We start from the raw sequence: 21,117 nt of genomic DNA, 5'->3' as shown, positions 1-21,117 counted from the left end.
GGAACACCTTCAAGCCAGGTCCTTTCTGTAAGTTTGTATTTCACCTCCAGTGATTCTGAGTAGGCACAACTCTTCTCCCCATCACACAGACATGAAACTCCAGGCACCTAGAGAAGTAGCTTGGCCCAAATTGCCCGGCGCGGAAGTGGGTGAGTGTGTGTGTGAGAACCCAGTGATGCGGCTAGTCTGGGCTCTTCCCCCAAGTGTTTCTTAAGGAGCAGCCCCTCTGCGTGAGACTCCTCTGCGGGATATGGTAAAGTTCATGTTCCTGGGCCCCCAAGTCCTACAGGATGTCAGGGTCCAGGCATGAGACCCAGGGCCAGGCTTCTGGCCTCTGTAACGTGCTCCCCAGGTAGGGTTACCAGTGGCAATACAGGATGCTCAGGTAAATTTGCATTTAAGATCAACAATGAATAAACAAAAAATCCAAATGGGATATATTCACACTAAAAAAAAAAAAAAAATGCATTGTTGATCTGAAATACAAATTTACCTAGGCTTTCTTTTTATTAGCTAAATCAGTGCAACCCTATCCCCAGGGGACTAGCCTACCCCCAGAAGTTTGAAAATCTGTTTTCTCTGTCTCCACGTGAACAAATGAGCATTCCATCATTGTTCATTTTCTATTCTCCCTTACCCCTTCTGTCTCCCCACTCTCAACCTGGAGCAGAGACTTTCATGTCATCTACCAGGATTTCTCTCACAGGTAATTCCGTGCAACGCCAGGAAGATGGCTGGACAGGGTCTCTCAGCCCAACCCACCTCCAAGAGTCGATGAGACACCATAAGCAAATAAATTCATGAGAGGTTGGCTGAATCCATCCTAGTGTTGGATTAGCCTGGCTCTCCCCATTTTATTCAAGCACAAATTACTAACAAGACTCTTTTCCAGTCTTACACTTTGCCAAAACTATTTTTAGAGCATCATTTAGGCTTAGCTAATATAAAATTTCTGCTAGTTTTACAAACCAGCAGGTTCCCAAGGCAAAAAACAATTCACGCCAGGAAAGTAGCAAAGGATTATTCATTTCTGTCCATAGGCTGGTAAGGAGTTTTGTATCTAACAGGCTGCCTTCAACACAATAGTTGAGAAGAGGAACTCATAAGCAAAGCTAAAGAACTCATCCTTAGAGAACACAAGTTCAAACTGAGAAAGGTTTTATTTTTAAGACAAAACAAATAGCATTAACACACATCCAAATGCCAGTGCAAGAGTTCACTGGGTTTTATTAAAGAGAAAACTAAACTCAAGTGTCAAATAAAAACTGGAGCCACTCAAGAATGACTGCTTGTGGTGACATAAGTATAACATGTGCTTGTCTAAAGTTGTCCTGTGTTTGTGGATATGTGGAAATGCATCATAAGAGGGAAACAATGCAAGGCAAAATGGCAGGTGCTCAAAGCTTTAAGATCCTTTTCTTCACGCTAATGTGCTCTTGTTTTGCTTTTGAGAATTAGGGTAATTTGCAAGTCATTTTACAAAGAACTGTAATATCAAAGAACACTTCCAAACAGCTAAAATAGACTCAAGGTCACTATTAAAGTGATAAAGGGAGGTCAGTGGGGGAAAAGTTTGTATTCTCAAAAGCCAGATTTCACACAATGGCAGGCACTAAATCTAGTTACATGTGCTTGCAGTAGAAAAAGAAGACACTGATCTTAATAGAGGCTGGTCTTTTTCATGATGCGCAGGAACTCTTGCTCACTGACCTCTCCATCTCCATCTCGATCAGCTTCATCAATCATTTCCTATATGACAGTAAAGATTCAGGTTAGATTAATTTATAAACTAATGTCAAAAGGTGACTAAGTAATATGACTTTTTTTAGAGACGGGGTCTCGATGCTGCCCACACTAGTCTCAAATTATTGGCCCCAAGCGATCCTCCTGCCTCAGCCTCCTAAAGTACTGGGATTACATGCATGAGCCACTGTGCCTGGCAAGCAATAGACTTTTAATAACACTATGTGAATAGATAATTGTAGTCTACCCAATGCCAGTATGCCACTCCTGATAATAGCTTGGTTCCTGAAAACTTATTTGAAAACCAACTCATACTTTGTCAAACATTATCACCTGGGAGGGAGCTTGAAGATTACCTTGACTAGAGGGATTCCTGGAATGTAAAATAGTAGGCAAAACTGTGCATATGTGCATTTTTCTGGAAGCAGGGTTCATAGGTTTGTCTGACTATTAAAGGAGAATTAAGTTGTCCACAGAGGGACAAAGTACACTGGCTTTCCTTCAAAGAAGTGCTCACACTAGGGAAAATGTAACAGAAAAGTCACAGAGGGCCCAAAGGTGGGAATCTTAAGTTCCAGTGTGATGCATTACAAACCTGCAGCTCCTCATCAGTCAGGTTCTCACCCAACTCCTTGGCCACGCGTTTCAGATTTTTGAACGAAATCTTCCCAGTTTCATCATCATCAAAGAGCTTGAAAGCTTTCAGGATTTCTTCTTTGGTATCTTTCTCAGACTTACCAAATAGAACATAAAACACATGAGTAGGGGGACACCATGGTTACTCATGTCCTGTAGCCCTGCCACTGCCCGGTCAGGTCACCCTTTCCTTTTTAACAATGTAACTCGAGTCTAGACTTGCAGCAAGTGTCAGGAAGCCCATTTTGGCCTCAGAGAAACACCAGGCAAGCCAGGCACTCCATCCAAGGTGACGCTTGCTCCCTATCCCTGTATCTCTCCCTATCCCATATCTATTTCCTAACTGGTTTGGAATTCTGTGAGAAGAGGTATCTGCTTGGAAGTCTTGAGAAAGAAGTGCAAGGGCTTGTTTTGGGAGCCCAAGGTAACATGATGGGAGGGCAGGCCTCCTGATGCAGCTGCTACCTGGACTGCTCTGTGGTCACATGACTGTTTTAACAGGCAGATGCCATGGGCCTCTGCAGATGACTGGGGCGCCATACCATGCTAATTGTCTTAGCTACTCACCATTTTCTGGGTCATCACAGTTAAAAAGTCACCAAAGTTCATTTTTCCTGTCCCTTCTTTGTCAATTTCACTTATCATTTTCTTAATTTCTTCTTTCTTAGGTTCAAAGCCCAGGGCCCTCATTGCCACCTATAATGAAAACAGGATTGTCTCAATAAGCACATCTGAACTAGCAGCAGCAAAAATAAGTGTTGAGAGCATTAAGCCAGCATCTGATGTGGTCATGTTAATAAGATTGGGGAACACTATAACATTGATCTAATTGACATTTGCAATCAATTTTATTTAATAATACTCTAAGTAAAGACAGGAAAACAGAGCACAGTACAACCTCCCCTGTTACTTATTGCAGGGAGAAGAGGGCAAAAGGGGTAGAGAGGTGATAGGGAGATGACAAGGAAGAGGCAGAGGAAAGGAAGGGCAGTACGGCAGGAATGCATAGAGCTTGCCTTAAGTTCTTTAACATCTATGGTGCCAGTTCCATCCGCATCGAAAAGATCAAAAGCTTCCCGGATCTCCTGCTTCTGCTCTTCAGTAAGCTCAGGCTTAGGACTCATTCTTTTTCTCTGGGAACTTGATGCCATGTTTGTCTTCTTAAAGTTGGAGGCCTTCATACGTTATGCAATACACAAGCACAATAATATATTGTACAGTCCATATTTACATAACATAGTTACAGACACCCATATGTATTTTTAAAGAATTTTATAGCAACCAATTCCAAAGCTTTGCTTAACAAGAAAGATAACAGGGTTTACTGGCAAGAACAATGAATCTTTCCATGAACTTCTATCCCTCCCTTTTCTTTACTGTCGTTTCTAGAAGCAGGTAGATCACTTGTTCAGTAAGGATACCTCTTACTGAAAATCATCCCAAAAGAGAGCTAGTCAAGAAAATGACTGCGAATAAGTAGAGATAATCAGCTCTTCCCGAATGTGGGGATCCTGGTTCTGGAAACTGCCTTACAATGCCCACTCCCAGTACTCCACTTCCCAGTAAGCACTCTGACTTCCCAATTACTTCTAGATTTGGCCAAATATTAGCAAGTTGTTAAGATGTATATTGTGTCAGTATCGAGTAATAAAACTCAATCCATCTGACACCTTCGTGCCTTCTCCAAGAAGCTACAGCATCCCCTGAATGCCCCTATATTTAAATTGTAAAAAACACTTTAATAGAACACAATACACCTTCTCCCAGCTCTGTGTAGAAATTTTGGCAGAATGAGGCGGCCAGGGGGCCAAGGTCTGAGAAAGTCAGGGGCCTGTGAGGGATTCGAGTCTTTTTTGCCCAGGGAGGTTCACCGAGGTGATCAGGGAAGTCCAGGGGAGACCGAGGGGCGGGTGTGGGCCTGTTGTGGGTGAAGGGGAGGCAGCAGCAAAGCGCAGGCCCAGTAGGTTGGTTAGCGTCTGTACCCTACTCTTCCGGGAAAGAGCTCAAAGGAAGGACTGGTGCGTCAAAGCCGAGAAAGGCGCAGGAGAGGCGGCGTGGCCGAGCTGGGGCCTGGGAAGGGCTCAGCCTCTGGGCGTGGGGCGCGACAGAGCGGCAGCACTCACCATAGCCAAAGGAGTCCAATGCCGGTTGTTAGGCAACCGACGTGTACACTGATTCGGCGCCGTTCCCACCGCCCCGCGCGCACAGCCCCGCTCCCCATTGGGCGTCCGCTCGCCGCCGCAGCTCCCTACTGGTGCAGGGCCAAAGAGGGTGGGACTAACCTGGCAAAGCCCAGGCCCAGCGCGGGGAGGGGCACGCTGGGGACAGAGACCTGTCTTTATTGGGCAAGATCACGCCGTGAGCGCCAATTGGCTGAGCCGACGCCGAGCTGGGCCAATCCTCTTGGTAGAAGAAGCTCGGCTGATTCTCGGCTCACGCGGGAGGGGAGTAAAGGGTGGCGTTCCGGGGCTGGAGTTCGGTGTGCAGCCTGCTTGCGAGCTGAGGCCAGCCAGTGGGGCACCTGCGGACGGGTAAGAGTCGTGGCCTTGCCCTTGGAGGCCACCCTGTGTCAGCGACTGGGCAGGGCGGGAGGGTGAGGAGCTGCGGGGCCGCCCGGGTCGGGTGCTTTCTGGGCTGACCTAAGGCTGAGTTAGGGACCGAGTGCATCAGAGCAGCCGGAGACGATTGACCTTGCGTGTTGGAGCAGGGACTGTACTCACGGGGCAACTGAGACCCAGAGAGGGGAAGGGGTCTGCTGAGCGTTGTGGCAGAGGTCGGACGGCTGGGACCTAGGAACTGAATCCAGCCGAGGCTCGCTCTTTGAGGGTGGCCCTTCGAGAGCACCCCCAGACTGACCCAGATGTGTAGGCCCCAGACCAGGTTCCAAGAGAGGATCACTTCAGGTCTTACGTGGCTAAAAACAGCCCAGGACGGTGAACTGGGGGCTTTGGGAACGGACTTTGAAAGGAGTGAAGGGGATGTGAGCAAGCAAGAGGGGCGGGGAGAGGTCATCAAAATATACTCTTTTTGACACCCACACAGTGCAGATAAGGAGGAGCATTCCAGGCCGAGACGCCCTCATCAGCAGAGTCACAGGAGTTTTGGAAGTGAGAGGTATGCTTGGAGAATTAAAAGGGAGCGTGTGCAAGGGCTGTGTGGACTGAGACAGACCTGCAGAAGTGGAGCTGGAGGTCCAGTTTGCCCTCTTTAGCTGTCTACGTAACTTTTAGCCTTCACCTGATTTTCCTCCAGGCACTGGGGCAGTAATCTAGGGAGGCAGAGGGCAGAAAGTAAGTTTCTCAGGCAGAGAAAGGCCCGAGGCTTATTAGAACCTTTTAAATGCAGCTTCTGCCCTTTGCCCTCTTCAGCAGTGAACAGACTCCTAATTTTTGGGTCATCATCATCCCCCCAAGTAGTACAAGCCAGAGTTCTCACCATGGTCTCCAAAGCTTGGCACGACGTGTCCCCTCCCATCACTCCACAACTCTTCTCTCAGCCCCAGAACACTGGCTTTGTGGTTGAACCTCATGTGCCAGCCACACTCCTGCCTCTCATCTTTGTCCCAGTTGTCCTCTCTGTCTGCCTCCTCTTAAGCACCCTATTTAAGTACTGCAGCCCCCAATACAAACAGGCCACTCACCTTGCTCTGCTTTTTTTTCCAATAGTCCTTATCACCTTCTGACCTACTGTATATTTTGCTTGTTTATTTTGCTCTTTGTTGTCCCTCCGCTAGAAGGCAGGCTGTCTGAGGGCGGGCATCTTGGTTGTATTCACTACTGGTACTCCAGGACCTGGAACAGAGAGGGGGACATATTAGGTGCTCAGTAAATCTTGGTCAGACAACTGATGAGTAGTTCCCCTGTTTCCCACCTCTCACCTAGCTAGTCCTCCCTGCTCTGCCAGGTTAATCTTCATAGTGAACAGCTCTGGTCACGGCATCTCCCTGCTCTTAAACCTTCAGAGCCTGGACTGTAAAGGGCTCCTTAGCCTGGCCTGTGATCCCTCTGCCCAGTTTTGCCCCCGCTAACCCTTCTAACTTAATGTCCCTCCACATTTTGCTTCCCTGTCCGTCAGCCTGCAGATCGGAAGCCTGACAGAGTACAAGGGACAAACACAAGTTCTGCCCAGGCTGTGTGCAGGCTGTGTGACCTTGGGCAAGTCGCTTAACCTCTCTGAGCCTGTTTCTTATTTGTCGAGTAAGACCAGTACTGTCTACCTGATGGAATACTTTTGCATCTCAATGGGATGAGGTACTTATATGTAAAGTGGCCTGATGTTGAGCAGATCTTCAGGCAGTATTACAGTTGACCCCTGAACAACATGGGTTTGAACCTTGTGAGTCCACTTACAGGCAAGTTTTTTCTCATCTCTGCTACCCCTGAGCTGCTAGATCAACTCCTCCTCATCTTCCTTCTCAGCCTACTCAGCGTGAAGACCATGAGGATGGAGACCATGATGACCCGCTTTCACTCAATGAATAGTAAATATATTTTCTCTTCCTTACGATTTCATAGTAACATTTTCTTTTCTCTAGCTTAATTGATTGCTGGAACACAATATGTAATGGATGTAACGCAGAAAATATTTGTTAATCAGCTGTTTACATTATTGGTGAGGCTTCCAGCCAACAGTAAGTTATATTGGTAAAGTTTTAGGTGAGTCAAAAGTTAGATGTGGAATTTTGACTTTGGGGCTCAGTGCCCCAACCCCCACATTGTTCAAGGGTCAAATGTAGTTCTCGTCTCTGATTTGCTCTTGTCATTCCCCCTACCCGCCGTGCCTGGAGCCTTAGACTTGTCCAAAATCTCTTCCCCACACTGCAGCCAAGGTGATCTTTCCAATCACAACACTCACTCCTGCTTCCAACTTCTGGGGGCTCCACCATCTTTCCCCCTTGTAACTCCCTAGCTTGGCACACAGGCCCCACATGTTCTCAACTTTGCTCCCGATCTTGCTTCACACTTGCTGTGACACAACTTGTCACAGTTATAAAAACATGCTGGCTCTGTGGCTCTGTGCCATTGCTTTGTCCTTCCTACCCCTGGCCATGGAATGTCTTTCAGGACACCATGCCCTCTGTTTTACTCACTCTTCTGGGGCCTTTTGAAGTCAGCTTAGGGATCTCCTAGTTGGGGCAGGCTTCCTTGAGCCAGCAGCCTGCATTGGTGCTCTGGGCTTGCCCTCATCAGAGTGGAAACGCATTTCTGTGACTCTTTGCTTGCTCCTGTCTCCCACCCTAGATGGTGGGCTCCTTAAAGGTCAGCACTGTGTCTTTGTCAGCTTCTGCCTGGTAGTGACTGGCATTTGGTGCCTTGTGAATGAGGAAATCAATGAATGAGGTGACACCTGGGGGTTCTTTTACAAGTTACGGCTCCCACTTTAACCCTGGGGGTTTGTTTGAGCCTCACAGTGGCTCTGAGGTAGGCGAGAAGGATGCTGTTTTACAGATAAGGCCTCAGGGCCAGTGGCAGCATGATAAATCACTCAAACCCATCTTCCATTCCAGACTGGCTGCTGGGCCTCCAGGGGCTCGTGGGGTCCTACAGGGTGCTGAGTGTGAGGATGAGAGCAGAAACAGGTGCTGTGGAAGTGACTCCCCTTTCCTGGAGAGGGGGAGGAGGTTTCACAGAGGGTGCAGTTCAACTAGGCCTTGAAGGAAGAGGAGGCAGTCACCGTGGAGAGGAGAGAGAAGGTATTCCATGCAGAGGAGCAGCATAAGCTAAGCTCACAGGCATGCTGATGGGTTTCTGAGAGGTCTACCACAAAATGAAAGCTGGGGACTTTTTTTGTCCTAAAAGTAAATAGAGAAACAAACAACTGGTGGAAACATGGACACCGCAGGTCCATGGAAGGACAAGGTCGAGCTGGGTTGCCCCAGCATAATCAAGGCTAAACTGACACCTGTGAAGAGAAATGACCTCTGAGCCCTTGGCCTCACTAATCCTAATCTGGGTATTTTCTTTCCCATATCACATCTTTGAATTCTGAAAGGGAGGTTTATTTTTGTTTCTACAGAACTCCTGCTTTGCTGTATTTTCTCTAAGAAATATATCCATAATGAAGGTGTGTGCTGCCTCAGGTGAATCCTTCTCTTTCCATCTGATCTTCTGGCCCAGTCCTGCAGAGGAGGCCAAGCATGAGGCATGAGGTGATGGGAAATAGGGGAATCCTCTTTTATAATCCAAGGCTCAGGCCACCATTTCAGGATTCCAAAGAAAGTTCTAAGAAACATTACTTGGCATTCCTTGGATAGCCAGACTCTACTGAGGTGTTTGGGAGAAGGGCACTTTGCCTGGCATTGTCTGTCCGTGGACTGAAGTGATGAGCTCTCAGTGGCCACATTCTAGCTTCCTGCACTGGACCTTGTACAAGCGAGGGGCTCTGACAGCCTTTCCCCTTTATGAAGATGTCACACTTCTTTTTAGAAGGAGGGGACACTCATCTCTGTCTCTAGTTTGAAACAGAATGTTGTCTTGTTCTCTCCTTTTCCCTCCAGGAATCAGTGGTTGGAATGTTCCCCAGCAGGAAGGAGGAGGTTGGGCTAACTTGCTTCTCTCTTCTCGCTTCACCTGAGGTGGCACACACCTTCATTATGGATGTGTTTCTTAGAGAAGATACAGCAAAGCAGTAGTCCTGTAGGAGCAAAAGTAAGGCCTCCCTTTTAAGGTGTGATATGGGAAAGAAAATACTCCGATTAGGATTAATGAGGCCAGTGGCTGCGAGGTGACATCTTTTTTTTTTTTTTTTTTAATTATTATACTTTAAGTTCTAGGGTACACGTGCACAACGTGCAGATTTGTTACATATGTATACATGTGCCATGTTGGATTGCTGCACCCATCACCTCGTCATTTACATTAGGTATTTCTCCTAATGCTATCCTTCCCCCAACCCCCTACCCCCTGACAGGCCCCATGTGTGATGTTCCCTGCCCTGTGTCCAAGTAGTCTTATTGTTCAGTTCCTACCTATGAGTGAGAACATGCGGTGTTTGGTTTTCTGTCCTTGTGATAGTTTGCTGAGAATGATGGTTTCCAGCTTCATCCATATCCCAGCAAAGGACGTGAACTCATCCTTTTTTATGGCTGCATAGTATTCCATGGTGTATATGTGCCACGTTTTCTTAATCCAGTCTATCATTGATGGACATTTGGGTTGGTTCCAAGTCATTGCTGTTGTGAGTAGTGCCACAATAAACATACATGTGCATGTGTCTTTATAGTAGCATTATTTATAATACTTTGGTATATATACCCATAATGGGATCACTGGGTCAAATGGTATTTCTAGTTCTAGATCCTTGAGGAAACACCACACTGTCTTCCACAATGGTTGAACTAATTTGCACTGCCACCAACAGTGTAAAAGCATTCCTATTTCTCCACATCCTCTCCAGTATCTGTTGTTTCCTGACTTTTTAATGATCACCATTCTAACTGGTGTGAGATGGTATCTCATTGTGGTTTTGGTTTGCATTTCTCTGATGACCAGTGATGATGAGCATGTTTTCATGTGTCTGTTGGCTGTATAAATGTCTTCTTTTGTGACGTGTCTGTTCATATCCTTTGCCCACTTCTTGATGGGGTTGTTTGTGTTTTTCTTGTAAATTTAAGCTCTTTGTAGATTCTGGATATTAGCCCTTTGTCAGATGGGTAGACTGCAAAAATTTTCTCCCATCCTGTAGGTTGCCTGTTCACTCTGATGGTAGTTTGTTTTGATGTGCAGAAGCTCTTTAGTTTAATTACATCCCATTTGTCTATTTTGGCTTTTGTTGCCATTGCTTTTGGTGTTTTAGTCATGAAGTCTTTGCCCATGCCTATGTCCTAAATGGTATTGCCTAGGTTTTCTTCTATGGTTTTTATGATTTTAGGTCTAACATTTAAGTCTTTAATCCATCTTGAATTAATTTTTGTCTAAGGTGTAAGGAAGGGATCCAGTTTCAGCTTTCTACATATGGCCAGCCAGTTTTCCCAGCACTATTTATTAAATAGGGAATCCTTGCCGGGAATCCTTTCCCTATTTCTTGTTTTTGTCAGGTTTGTCAAATATCAGATGGTTGTAGATGTGTGGTGTTATTTCTGAGGCCTCTGTTCTGTTCCATTGGTCTATATATCTGTTTTGGTACCAGTACCAAGCTGTTTTGGTTACTGTAGCCTTTTAGTATAGTTTGAAGTCAAGTAGCATGATGCCTCCAGCTTTGTTCTTTTTGCATAGGATTGTCTTGGCTATGTGGGCTCTTTTTTTGTTCCATATGAACTTTAAAGTAGTTTTTTCCAATTCTGTGAGGAAAGTCATTGGCAGCTTGATGGCGATGGCATTGAATCTATAAATTACCTTGAGCAGTATGGCCATTTTCACGATATTGATTCTTCCTATTCATGAGCATGGAATGTTCTTCCATTTGTTTGTGTCCTCTTTTATTTCATTGAGCAGTGGTTTGTAGTTCTCCTTGAAGAGGTCCTTCACATCCCTTGTAAGTTGGATTCCTAGGTATTTTATTCCCTTTGTAGCAGTTGTGAATGGGAGTTCACTCATAATTTGGTCTCTGTTTGTCTGTTATTGGTGTGTAAGAATGCTTGTAATTTTTGCTCATTGATTTTGTATCCTGAGACTTTGCTGAAGTTGCTGAAGGAGATTTTGGGCTGAAACGATGGGGTTTTCTAAATATACAATCATGTCATCTGCAAACAGTGACAATTTGACTTCCTCTTTTCTTAATTGAATACCCTTTATTTCTTTCTCTTGCCTTATTGCCCTGGCCAGAACTTCCAACACTATGTTGAATAGGAGTGGTGAGAGAGGGCATCCTTGTCTTGTGCCAGTTCTCAAAGGGAATGCTTCCAGTTTTTGCCCATTCAGTATGATATTGGCTGTAGGTTTGTCATAAATAGTTCTTATTATTTTGAGATATGTTCCATCAGTACCTAGTGTATTGAGAGTTTTTAGCATGAAGGGCTGTTGAATTTTGTCAAAGGCCTTTTCTGCATCTATTGAGATAATCACGTGGTTTTTGTTGTTGGTTCTGTTTATGTGATGGATTACATTTATTGATTTGTGTATGTTGAATCAGCCTTGCATCCCAGGGATGAAGCTGACTTGATCATGGTGGATAAGCTTTTTGATGTGCTACTGGATTGGGTTTACCAGTATTTTATTGAGATTTTCTTTTTTTTTTTTTTTTTGAGACAGAGTCTCGCTCTGTTGCCCAGGCTGGAGTGCAGTGGCATGATCTCGGCTCACTGCAACCTCCGCCTTCCAGGTTCATGCCATTCTCCTGCCTCAGCCACCCGAGTAGCTGGGACTACAGGCGCCCGCCACCCCAGCTCATTGTTTGTATTTTTTAGTAGAGAGGGGGTTTCACCATATTAGCCAGAATGGTCTCCATCTCCTGACCTTGTGATCCGCCCGTCTAGGCCTCCCAGAGTGCTCGGATTACAGGCGTGAGCCACTGCGCCCGGCCTTTATTGAGGATTTTCGCATTAGTGTTCATCAGGGATATTGGTCTAAAATTCTCTTTTTTTGTTGTGTCTCTGCCAGGCTTTGGTATCAGAATGATGCTGGCCTCATAAAATGAGTTAGGGAGGATTCCCTCTTTTTCTATTGATTGGAATAGTTTCAGAAGGAATAGTACCAGCTCCTCTTTGTACCTCTGGTAGAATTCGGCTGTGAATCCGTCTGGTCCTGGACTTTTTTTGGTTGGTAGGCTATTAATTATTGCCTCAATTTCAGAGCCTGTTAATGGTCTATTCAGAGATTCAACTTCTTCCTGGTTTAGTCTTGGGAGGATGTATGTGTCTAGGAATTTATCCATTTCTTTTAGATTTTCTAGTTTATTTGCATAGAGGTGTTTATAGTATTCTCTGATGGTAGTTTGTATTTCTGTGGGATCGGTGGTGATATCCCCTTTATCATTTTTTATTGCATCTATTTGATTCTTCTCTCTTTTCTTCTTTATTAGTCTTGCTAGCGGTCTATCAATTTTGTTGATCTTTTCAAAAAACCAGCTCCTGGATTCATTGATTTTTTTGAAGGGTTTTTTGTGTCTCTATCTCCTTCAATTCTGCTCTGATGTTAGTTATTTCTTACCTTCTGCTAGCTTTTGAATTTGTTTGCTTTTGCTTCTCTAGTTCTTTTAATCGTGATGTTAGGGTGTCAATTTTAGATCTTTCCTGCTTTCTCTTGTGGGCATTTAGTGCTATAAATTTCCCTCTACACACTGTTTTAAATGTGTCCCAGAGATTCTGGTACGTTATGTCTTTGTTCTCATTGGTTTCAAAGAACATCTTTATTTCTGCCTTTATTTCAATATTTACACAGTAGTCATTCAGGAGCAGGTTGTTCAGTTCCCATGTAGTTGTGCGATTTTGAGTGAGTTTCTTAATCCTGAGTTCTTATTTGATTGCACTGTGGTCTGAGAGACAGTTTGTTGTGATTTCTATTCTTTTACATTTGCTGAGGAGTGCTTTACTTCCAACTATGTGGTCAATTTTGGAATAAGTGCGATGTGGTGCTGAGAGGAATGTATATTCTGTTGATTTGGGGTGAAGAGTTCTGTAGATGTCTATTAGGTCCGCTTGGTGCAGAGCTGAGTTCAATTCCTGGATATCCTTGTTAACTTTCTGTCTCATTGATCTGTCTGATGTTGACAGTGGGGTGTTAAAGTCTCCCATTATTATTGTGTGGAGTCTAAGTCTCTTTGTAGGTCTCTAAGGACTTGCTTAAGGATCTGGGTGCTCCTGTATTGGGTGCATATATATTTAGGATAGTTAGCTCTTCTTGTTGAATTGATCCCTTTACCATTATATAATGGCCTTCTTTGCCTCTTTTGATCTTTCTTGGTTTAAAGTCTGTTTTATCAGAGACTAGAATTGCAACCCCTGCTTTTTTTTGCTTTCCATTTGCTTGGTAGGTCTTCCTCCATCCCTTTATTTTGAGCCTATGTGTGTCTCTGCATGTGATATAGGTCTCCTGAATACGGCACATTGATGGGTCTTGACTCTTTATCCAATTTGCCAGTCTGTGTCTTTTATTTGGGGCATTTAGCCCATTTACATTTAAGGTTAATATTGTTATGTGTGAATTTGATCCTGTCATTATGATATTAGCTGTTTATTTTGCCAGTTAATTGATGAAGTTTCTTCCTAGCATCGATGGTCTTTACAATTTGGCATGGTTTTGCAGTGGCTGGTATCCGTTGTTCCTTTCCATGTTTAGTGCTTCCTTCAGGAGCTCTTATAAGGCAGGCTTGGTGGTGACAAAATCTCTCAGCATTTGCTTGTCTGTAAAGGATTTTATTTCTCCTTCACTTATGAAGCTTAGTTTGGCTGGATATGAAATTCTGGGTTGAAAATTCCTTTCTTTAAGAATGTTGAATATTGGCTCCCACTCTCTTCTGGCTTGTAAGGTTTCTGCCAAGAGATCCACTGTTAGTCTGATGGGCTTCCTTTGGGGGTAACCTGACCTTTCTCTCTGGCTGCCCTTAACATTTTTTCCTTCATTTCAACCTTGGTGAATCTGACAATTATGTGTCTTGGGGTTGCTCTTCTCGAAGAATATCTTTGTGGTGTTCTCTGTATTTCCTGAATTTGAGTGTTGGCCTACCTTGCTAGGTTGGAGATGTTCTCCTGGCTAACATCCTGAAGAGTGTTTTCCAACTTGGTTCCTTTCTCCCCATCACTTTCAGATACTTCAGTCAAACGTAGATTTAGTCTTTTCACATAGTCCCATATTATTTGGAGGATTTGTTCATTTCTTTTTTACTCTTTTTTCTCTAACCTTGTCTTCTCGCTTTATTTCGTTAATTTGATCTTCAATCACTGATATCCTTTCTTCCACTTAATCAAATCGGCTATTGAAGCTTGTGCATGCATCACATAGTTCTCATGCCATGGTTTTCAGCTCCATCAGGTCATTTAAGGTCTTCTCTACACTGTTTATTCTAGTTAGCCATTCATCTAACCTTTTTTCAAAGTTTTTAGCTTCCTTGTGATGGGTTAGAACATGCTCCTTTAGCTCAAAAAAGTTTGTTATTACCGACCTTTTGAAGCCTACTTCTGTCAACTCGTCAAAGTCATTCTCCTTCTAGCGTTGTTCTGTTGCTGGCGAGGAGCTGCGATCCTTTGGAGGAGAAGAAGCGCTCTGGTTTTTAGAATTTTCAGCTTTTCTGCTCTGGTTTCTCCCCATCTTTGTGGTTTTATCTACCTTTGGTCTTTGATGTTGGTGACCTATAGATGGGGTTTTGGTGTGTTTGCCCTTTTTGTTGATGTTGATGGTATTCCTTTCTGTTTGTTAGTTTTCCTTCTAACAATCAGGTCCCTCTGCTGCAGGTCTGTTGGAGTTTCCTGGAGGTCCACTCCAGACCCTGTTTGCCTGGGTATCACCAGCAGAGGCTGCAGAACAGCAGATATTGCTGCCTGATCCTTCCTCTGGAAGCTTCGTCCCAGAGGGGCACCCGCCTGTATAAGGTGTCTGTCGGCCCCTACTGGGAGGTGTCTCCAATTACCCCCCTGACACTTGAGGAGGCAGTCTGTCCTTTCTCAGAGCTCAAACGCTGTGCTGGGAGAACCACTGCTCTCTTAAGAGCTGTCAGACAGGGACGTTTAAGTCTGCAGAAGTTTCTGCTGCCTTTTATTCAGCCATGCCCTGCCCACACAGGTGGAGTCTATAGAAGCAGTAGGCCTTGCTGAGCTGTGGTGGAGTCTGCCCAATTCGAGCTTCCCGGCCGCTTTGTTTACCTACTGAAGCCTCAGTAATGGTGGATGCCCCTCCCCGTGCCAGGCTGCAGCCTCCCAGGTGGATCTCAGGCTGCTGCACTAGCAGTGAGCAAGGCGTAGTGGGCTTGGGACCCGCTGAGCCAGGCACAGGAGAGAATCTCCTGGTCTGCCAGTTGCTAAGACTGTGGGAAAAATGCAGTATTTGAGTGGGAGTGTCCCATTTTTCCAGGTTTAATCTGTCACGGCTTCCCTTGGCTAGGGAAGGGAAATCCCCCGACCCTTTGCACTTCCTGGGTAAGGCAACACCATGCCCTGCTTTGGCTCACTCTCCGTGGGCTATACTCACTGTCCCACTAGTCCCAATGAGATGAACCAGGTACCTCAGTTGGAAATGCAGAAATCACCCATCTTCTGTGTCGATCACGCTGGGAGCTGCAGACCAGAGCTGTTCCTATTTGGCCCTCTTGGAACAGACCGAGGTCACATCTCTGTAGAGGTTTCAGTTTAGCCTTTATTTTGCTGGGGCAACTCAGCTCAACTTTGTCCTTCCATGGGCCTGTGGTGTGGAGCAAGGTGGTTGGATTTCACCAGTACAACATGTCTCTGTTTTCCTAGATTATTTTTAGCTTAAGATTTTGTCCCAGTGTACATCGTGGGTGCACATACTAGTTTTTAATGGATTCAAATAACTAACATTTTAAAGGAAAAGACTTGAGGCTTCTGATGTGTGAACCATAACAATCCACCAGCCTCTAAAACATTGCTCTTTGGAGTCTTGTTTTCAATAGTTCAGAGCTATTCTTCTGTGTGTCTGTGTGGTAAAGTAGATATAACAGAAAATGTACCATCTTCACCATATTTAGGTGGACAGTTGAGTGGCATTACATGCATTCCCATTGTTGATCGACCATCACCCCATCCGCCTTCAGAACTCTTCCTCCTGCAGCGCTAAGAGTCTGTTCCCATCAGCAGTCACTCTCCATTCACAGAGCACTTGTCCTTTTGTGCCTAGCTTATTTCACTGACCATAATGTCCTCGAGGTTCACGCATGTTGTTGCATGTCTCAGAATTTCATTCCTTTTTATGGCTGAAAAATATGCCCGTGCATGGCTAGACCACATTTTGTTTATCTGTTCATCTGTCAGTGGACACATTGCGGCTTCTACCTTTTGGCTGTAGTGATTAATGCTGCTGTGAACATGGATGTACAAATTTCTGTTCAAGTCCCTGCTTTCAATTTTGGGGGCATATGCCCAGACATGAAATTGCTGGATCCTATAGTAATTCTCTGTTTAATTTTTTTGAGGAGCTGCCATACTATTTTTCACGGCGCAGCGTCATTTTACATGCCCATGAACAATATATGAGGGTTCCAGGTTCTCCACATCCTCACTGACACTTGTTATTTTCTCTCTTCTGGCTTTTGATAATAGCCATCCTAATAATGGGTGTGAGGTGACACCTCACTATGGTTTTGATTTGCATTGCCCTGATGATTAGTGATATTGAGCATCGTTTTTTGTTTTTTTTTTTGAGACAGTCTTGCTCTGTCGCCCAGGCTGGAGTGCAGTGGTGGTACCATCTTGGCTCACTGCAACCTCCGACTCCCAGGTTCAAGTGATTCTCCTGCCTCAGCCTTCTGAGTAGTTGGGATTACAGGCATGTGCCACTACGCCCAGCTAATTTTTGTATTTTTAGTACAGATGGGGTTTTACCATGTTGGCCAGGCTGGTCTCGAACTCCTGACCTCAAGTGTTCCACCTGCCTCAGCCTCCCAAAGTGCTGGGGTTACATGCGTGATCCACCACACCCAGCCTGTTGAACATCTTTTCATGTGCTTTTTGGCCATCTTTAAAGTAGATCTTCTTTGGAGAAATGTCTATTCAGTCAGAGGTATTCTCAATGTACATTGTAACCTGAGCGTATATCACATGGTGAATTTAGGTGAGTAGGCAGCAGGCGGGGGTTGCGTATGGGATCTGACTCATTTGTGAGGCTAGCTCTGGGTACTCCAACCCATAGAGACAGCTAAGCTGTCACCAAAATTCTTATCTGACTCATAGTATTTACAAACTTTAAAATAATTGGTATGTAATTTGAGACAAAGGAGATTTTATTTTGACAAGAGGCTGGTTTGCAAAGAATTGTGTGATTATTGTTTCAGCAGTGCAGCTCCGTTGGGGCGAGACATGTTTCTTCTTTCACCTCCTACATCCTCCTCTAGCAAATGAGGAGAGGAATAGGCTCTAAGGCTTCTTGCTTTTGTTAGTCGTACAAGGGGACCTGTAGAATTGGCAGCTCTGCTATTTGGATTTCGGGACTGCAAAGGATACTTGTATGGTTTGCTGGGGCTGCTGTAACAGATGACCACAAACTGTGTGACTTAGAACAATAGAAATGTGTCTCTCACAGTTCTGGAGGCCAGAAGTCCAAAATCAAGGTGCTGACAAGGTCATGTTCCCTCCGAAGGATCAATGGGAGACTCGTTCTTCATTTTTTCCAGCTTCTGGTGGCTCCAGGTGTTCCTTGGCTTGTAGCCACATCACTCTAACCTCTGCCTCCATATTCACATGGCCTCCTCCTCTTCTCCCTGCCTTTCCCCTCTGTATGTCTCTTGTAAGAACACTTGTCCTTGGATTTAGGGCCCACCAGGCCTCCAAGGACCTCTATTGGCCCATTCTTTTCCTACTTTTCATACAAAACTTAAGGCTACAGGAGCAGTTAAACTTACTCTTTGGTTCAAGAAGAACTGAATGAAGTGTTTGGTGTTAGTCATCGTGCTATTCATTGAATGAGGCCAAAGAGGAAATAATTCTTTCCACCCAAGTTTGCTTGCGAGTCCCAATCTGTCTTATTCTTTCTTTACACCCCTGCCCCATGCTGCTGCTGTACACATACTTTACAAAACAAGTCCTTGGTTGTTGATTTGTTAGCCAGCATCTAGTTGTTGCAACAACCCCAGGAGTTAGCCTTTAGGCAGGACCTGGGAGCCGTTTCCAGGGCAGACAGGACAGCCCCTGCCTGCCCAAACTTATACCGCATGGCAGCAGATTAGATAGGGGAGGACTAAAGTGGTGGAGAGAGTCCAAAGGCAGCCCAAGAGGAGGCATGGGCAGGGAGACTCCTGCACAGGAAGCCGTGTTACAATGATGATAAAATAAGCTGCCTTGAATGGTGCGTTGACAAGTATTTGACACAATCCTCATAATGACCTTAGAGGCCATTTACTTTACAGATGAGGAAAGGCAGACTCAGTTCTTTTAAATAACTCCCCCGAGGGCTACCTGCTGGTAAGGAATAGTAGCTGGGATTTGAACCCAGGCAGCAAGCCGACTCTGGGTTCATTCATTTATTGCCAGCTGCACTGAGGAGTGGCATGATTTGTGATTTGCTCAGGCGTAGAGGGTGAGCAGAGGCTTACAAGAGCAGAACTCCACAGGGGTGGGCTCATTTAGCCTGGCTGGCCTAGTTAGCCTGTCATGCGCTGCTGTCATTGCCCCAGGCACACACCCCTCAGACCCTCGGCCAGCAGAGGTCAATAAGGCCTTGGTGGGGTCCAGGCCAGATGTGGGCAGTCTCCTTGCCCCTGTAGATGCCATGTGCCTTTTCATTTGCTCACATTTCCCTGAATATCTGGGGAATCTGGATAAGAAGCCAGCAGTGGGCATTCGTGATTGTATCATCACAAAATAATAGTCATTTGCCCCACTGAAGCCCCTGCACCTTAGATGGGATATGCGTGTATGCAGTAGAGAGCAGTATGGGAGCTCTGGTGGGTGTGCCCACACACGGTAGTCTCATGACCCCCGGCCAACATGTGAGTGCCCACTTTGTGCTGGGCACTATGCTTCATGCGCAAGTTACAGCAGTGGGCAAGGCTTTGGTGCAAGGTGCCAAAATCCTCGTTCTCTAGCTGCTTTGGTCCAGATACACATTGAGTCCCAGTGAGTTGCATATCAGCCACATGTCTTTCGAATGAACAGTTGACAGGGCCCCTACCAATGTGAAGGGGATCACGGGATAAAGGGAGGGACAAGGCAGGCACAGAGCTACAGATTGACTTCAGTGCATTCTGAAAATGGCCATGACAAGTCAAGTTTTGAAATACAGTTTCTTGATAACTTTCATTATGAGTTCAGAAAAATGTTCCCCCAAAATGACCCCTCCAGACATTGAAGGTCCTGCATCCATTTCAAGGCCATTTTGGCCTTCTACATGCCCGTAAAATCAGTCCCCACTGGGACACATGATCATGCCCATTCATTAAAAGTGGCAAGGAGTGTAAAATTCGAGGTGTGGGGTTGGATTGGAGCAATCACAGCAGGTGGAACCCCAGCGCTGCCTGCCTGCCACCTCCTCACTGAAGTGTTCTGTGAATCTAGCTTTTCATGAGCAAAGTTAGACTCTTGTCTTGTCGTGGGTTCTGCCATCTCCAGATGTTAGGGGATCCATGACTAAGTAAATTGGCAACTACCAAGAAAACATAGACACAAGACCAAATACGTCATAGTCAAGTGGCATCTTTGTATTTGCAGTGCAGTATCATGGGTGACTAAGGAGAGGAGCACCTTAAGGGCTGTCACTAAAGCCATACTCCTCTGTTTGGTAACTTTGTTGCTACCGTCTCCCTGCTGTGAACTGCTGGGTGCCCACCATACTCTGACCACTTCCCAAGGGTTTCTGATGGCCCTAGATACTCTTAAGTTCCTCCACACGTCGCCGGGGTGGCTTTAACTTAGCCAAGCAGGAGAACTCCGTCTCCTATTGCCTCCACTCATCCCCTGTCCCAGCATCCCATATCCTGAGCTCCTAGACATAAGCCCTTGCGCCCATTTCATTGATGGGAAAACTGAGCTGCAGTAAAGGGAAGTGACTGGAGCAGATCCATACAGTTCACGATAGGCCCAGACCAGGACTCCCTAGGTGTGGGCACTGCCACACCCTAATGAGCACCACAGGAGAAACTGAGGCTGACTGAAGCATGGGAGAGCCATGGAAAAAGCTACAATGCCCAAGACATTTGTTATGTTGTAACTGATAAGTGAGCTGATTTAACTGGCCTCCTGTGCTGCCTCTAATCCAACAGTATGGTGAGTCGTGGGCCCAGTCATGCCTACATCCCAGAAACATTAGCCTGGTGTCTCATCGAACAGCTATAGCTATGGTTCAGCTATTTGTAAAAACATTAATGGGGGATGGCATCTGCCCAAAACACTAACAGCTAAAGATGTTTTGACTTGGGCAACATTAATGTCTATCTCTAACTATGTCTTTAAGAAAAGAAAGGTTGATTACAAACAGGACCGTATTTTGCTTCGAAATGGAACCAGCAGTTAGCGAGCCAATGAGAGACCAAGTCGCACGGACTCATTTGACAGAGGACACTCCCAAAGCGAGTGCTGACATAGAAAAGGTTAACCAGAATCAGGTAAGGAGAAAGTTGACTTGTACATGCCAACAGGCTGATACTGTTTACCTGTGGGTGAAAAATTGTATTTGTACATGTATTAATCAATGTTGGGTATTTTTTAATGTAAGATATATAGCTTTATTTAAGATGTGTCAGTTACTTATTGCTGTGTAACAATATCAGAGCACAATGGTTTAAAAGAACAACCATTTCTTTGCTTATGACTGTGGTTTGGGCTGAGGCCCCCTGGAATGTTCTTGCGTGGTCTCCCGTGGGTTCTTGCATGTAGTTGCAGTCACATGGGGACCCCTTGAAGCATATGTTGTTCCCAGGCAGCCTTGCTCACACCTCTGGTAGTAACTGGTGGCTATCAACTGGGCACCTTACTGGCCTCCAGTAGACCAGGCTGGGCTTCCTAGTGGAATGGCAGCAGCTCTCCTGGGGGGTGACAGCAGTATTTCTTAGGCCTAAGATTTAGTGTCCCAAGTCTCAGAGAGGACTTGAAGGAATTGTTGAGCCTGGTCGTTGTCAGGCTTCCTGGAGATTCTTCCCATAAGTCTGCAAAGGTTTGCTTTGATTGATTCTTAATCAGTGTTGCACTTCAAAAATGTGGCT

The 21,117-nt window shown here is 45.4% G+C and overlaps 2 protein-coding genes across 7 annotated transcripts in view; one reads left to right on the top strand and one right to left on the bottom strand.

The window, feature by feature from the left end:
* Positions 1–1,141: 1,141 nt before the first annotated feature.
* CETN2 (centrin 2) lies at positions 1,142–4,625 on the bottom strand. Of its 3 annotated transcripts, none has more exons than XM_007993018.3 (5): positions 4,503–4,625; positions 3,396–3,554; positions 2,947–3,075; positions 2,339–2,476; positions 1,142–1,749 (listed from the first exon to the last, which is right to left on the bottom strand). In XM_007993018.3, exons 1-5 carry the CDS (start codon positions 4,503–4,505, stop codon positions 1,660–1,662), a joined length of 519 nt encoding a protein of 172 aa, XP_007991209.1. In that variant the 5' UTR covers positions 4,506–4,625; the 3' UTR covers positions 1,142–1,659. The 3 variants fall into 3 exon arrangements, with proteins under 3 accessions (XP_007991209.1, XP_007991207.1, XP_007991208.1); XM_007993016.3 differs by having other exon boundaries at positions 4,362–4,509; XM_007993017.3 differs by lacking the exon at positions 4,503–4,625 and adding an exon at positions 4,137–4,473.
* A 161-nt stretch (positions 4,626–4,786) lies between these two features.
* Positions 4,787–21,117, top strand: part of NSDHL (NAD(P) dependent 3-beta-hydroxysteroid dehydrogenase NSDHL) — a 39,586-nt gene continuing 23,255 nt past the window's right edge. Inside the window, exons 1-4 of one of the 4 annotated variants that reach the window (XM_007993022.3) lie at positions 4,787–4,910; positions 5,422–5,493; positions 6,798–6,859; positions 20,370–20,520. In XM_007993022.3, the coding sequence (XP_007991213.2) occupies positions 20,413–20,520 (108 nt within the window). In that variant the 5' untranslated portion in view covers positions 4,787–4,910; positions 5,422–5,493; positions 6,798–6,859; positions 20,370–20,412. Of the gene's footprint in view, positions 4,911–5,421; positions 5,494–6,797; positions 6,860–8,902; positions 9,027–20,369; positions 20,521–21,117 lie in introns of those variants that run through there. The other 3 variants (XM_007993019.3, XM_007993021.3, XM_007993023.3) reach the window with 3 other exon arrangements.

Source organism: Chlorocebus sabaeus, chromosome X (assembly GCF_047675955.1).
Source record: "Chlorocebus sabaeus isolate Y175 chromosome X, mChlSab1.0.hap1, whole genome shotgun sequence".
Lineage (NCBI taxonomy): Eukaryota > Metazoa > Chordata > Mammalia > Primates > Cercopithecidae > Chlorocebus > Chlorocebus sabaeus.
The sequence above is the reverse complement of the archived record's forward strand: the minus strand, read 5'-3'. Positions and strand labels throughout refer to the sequence as shown.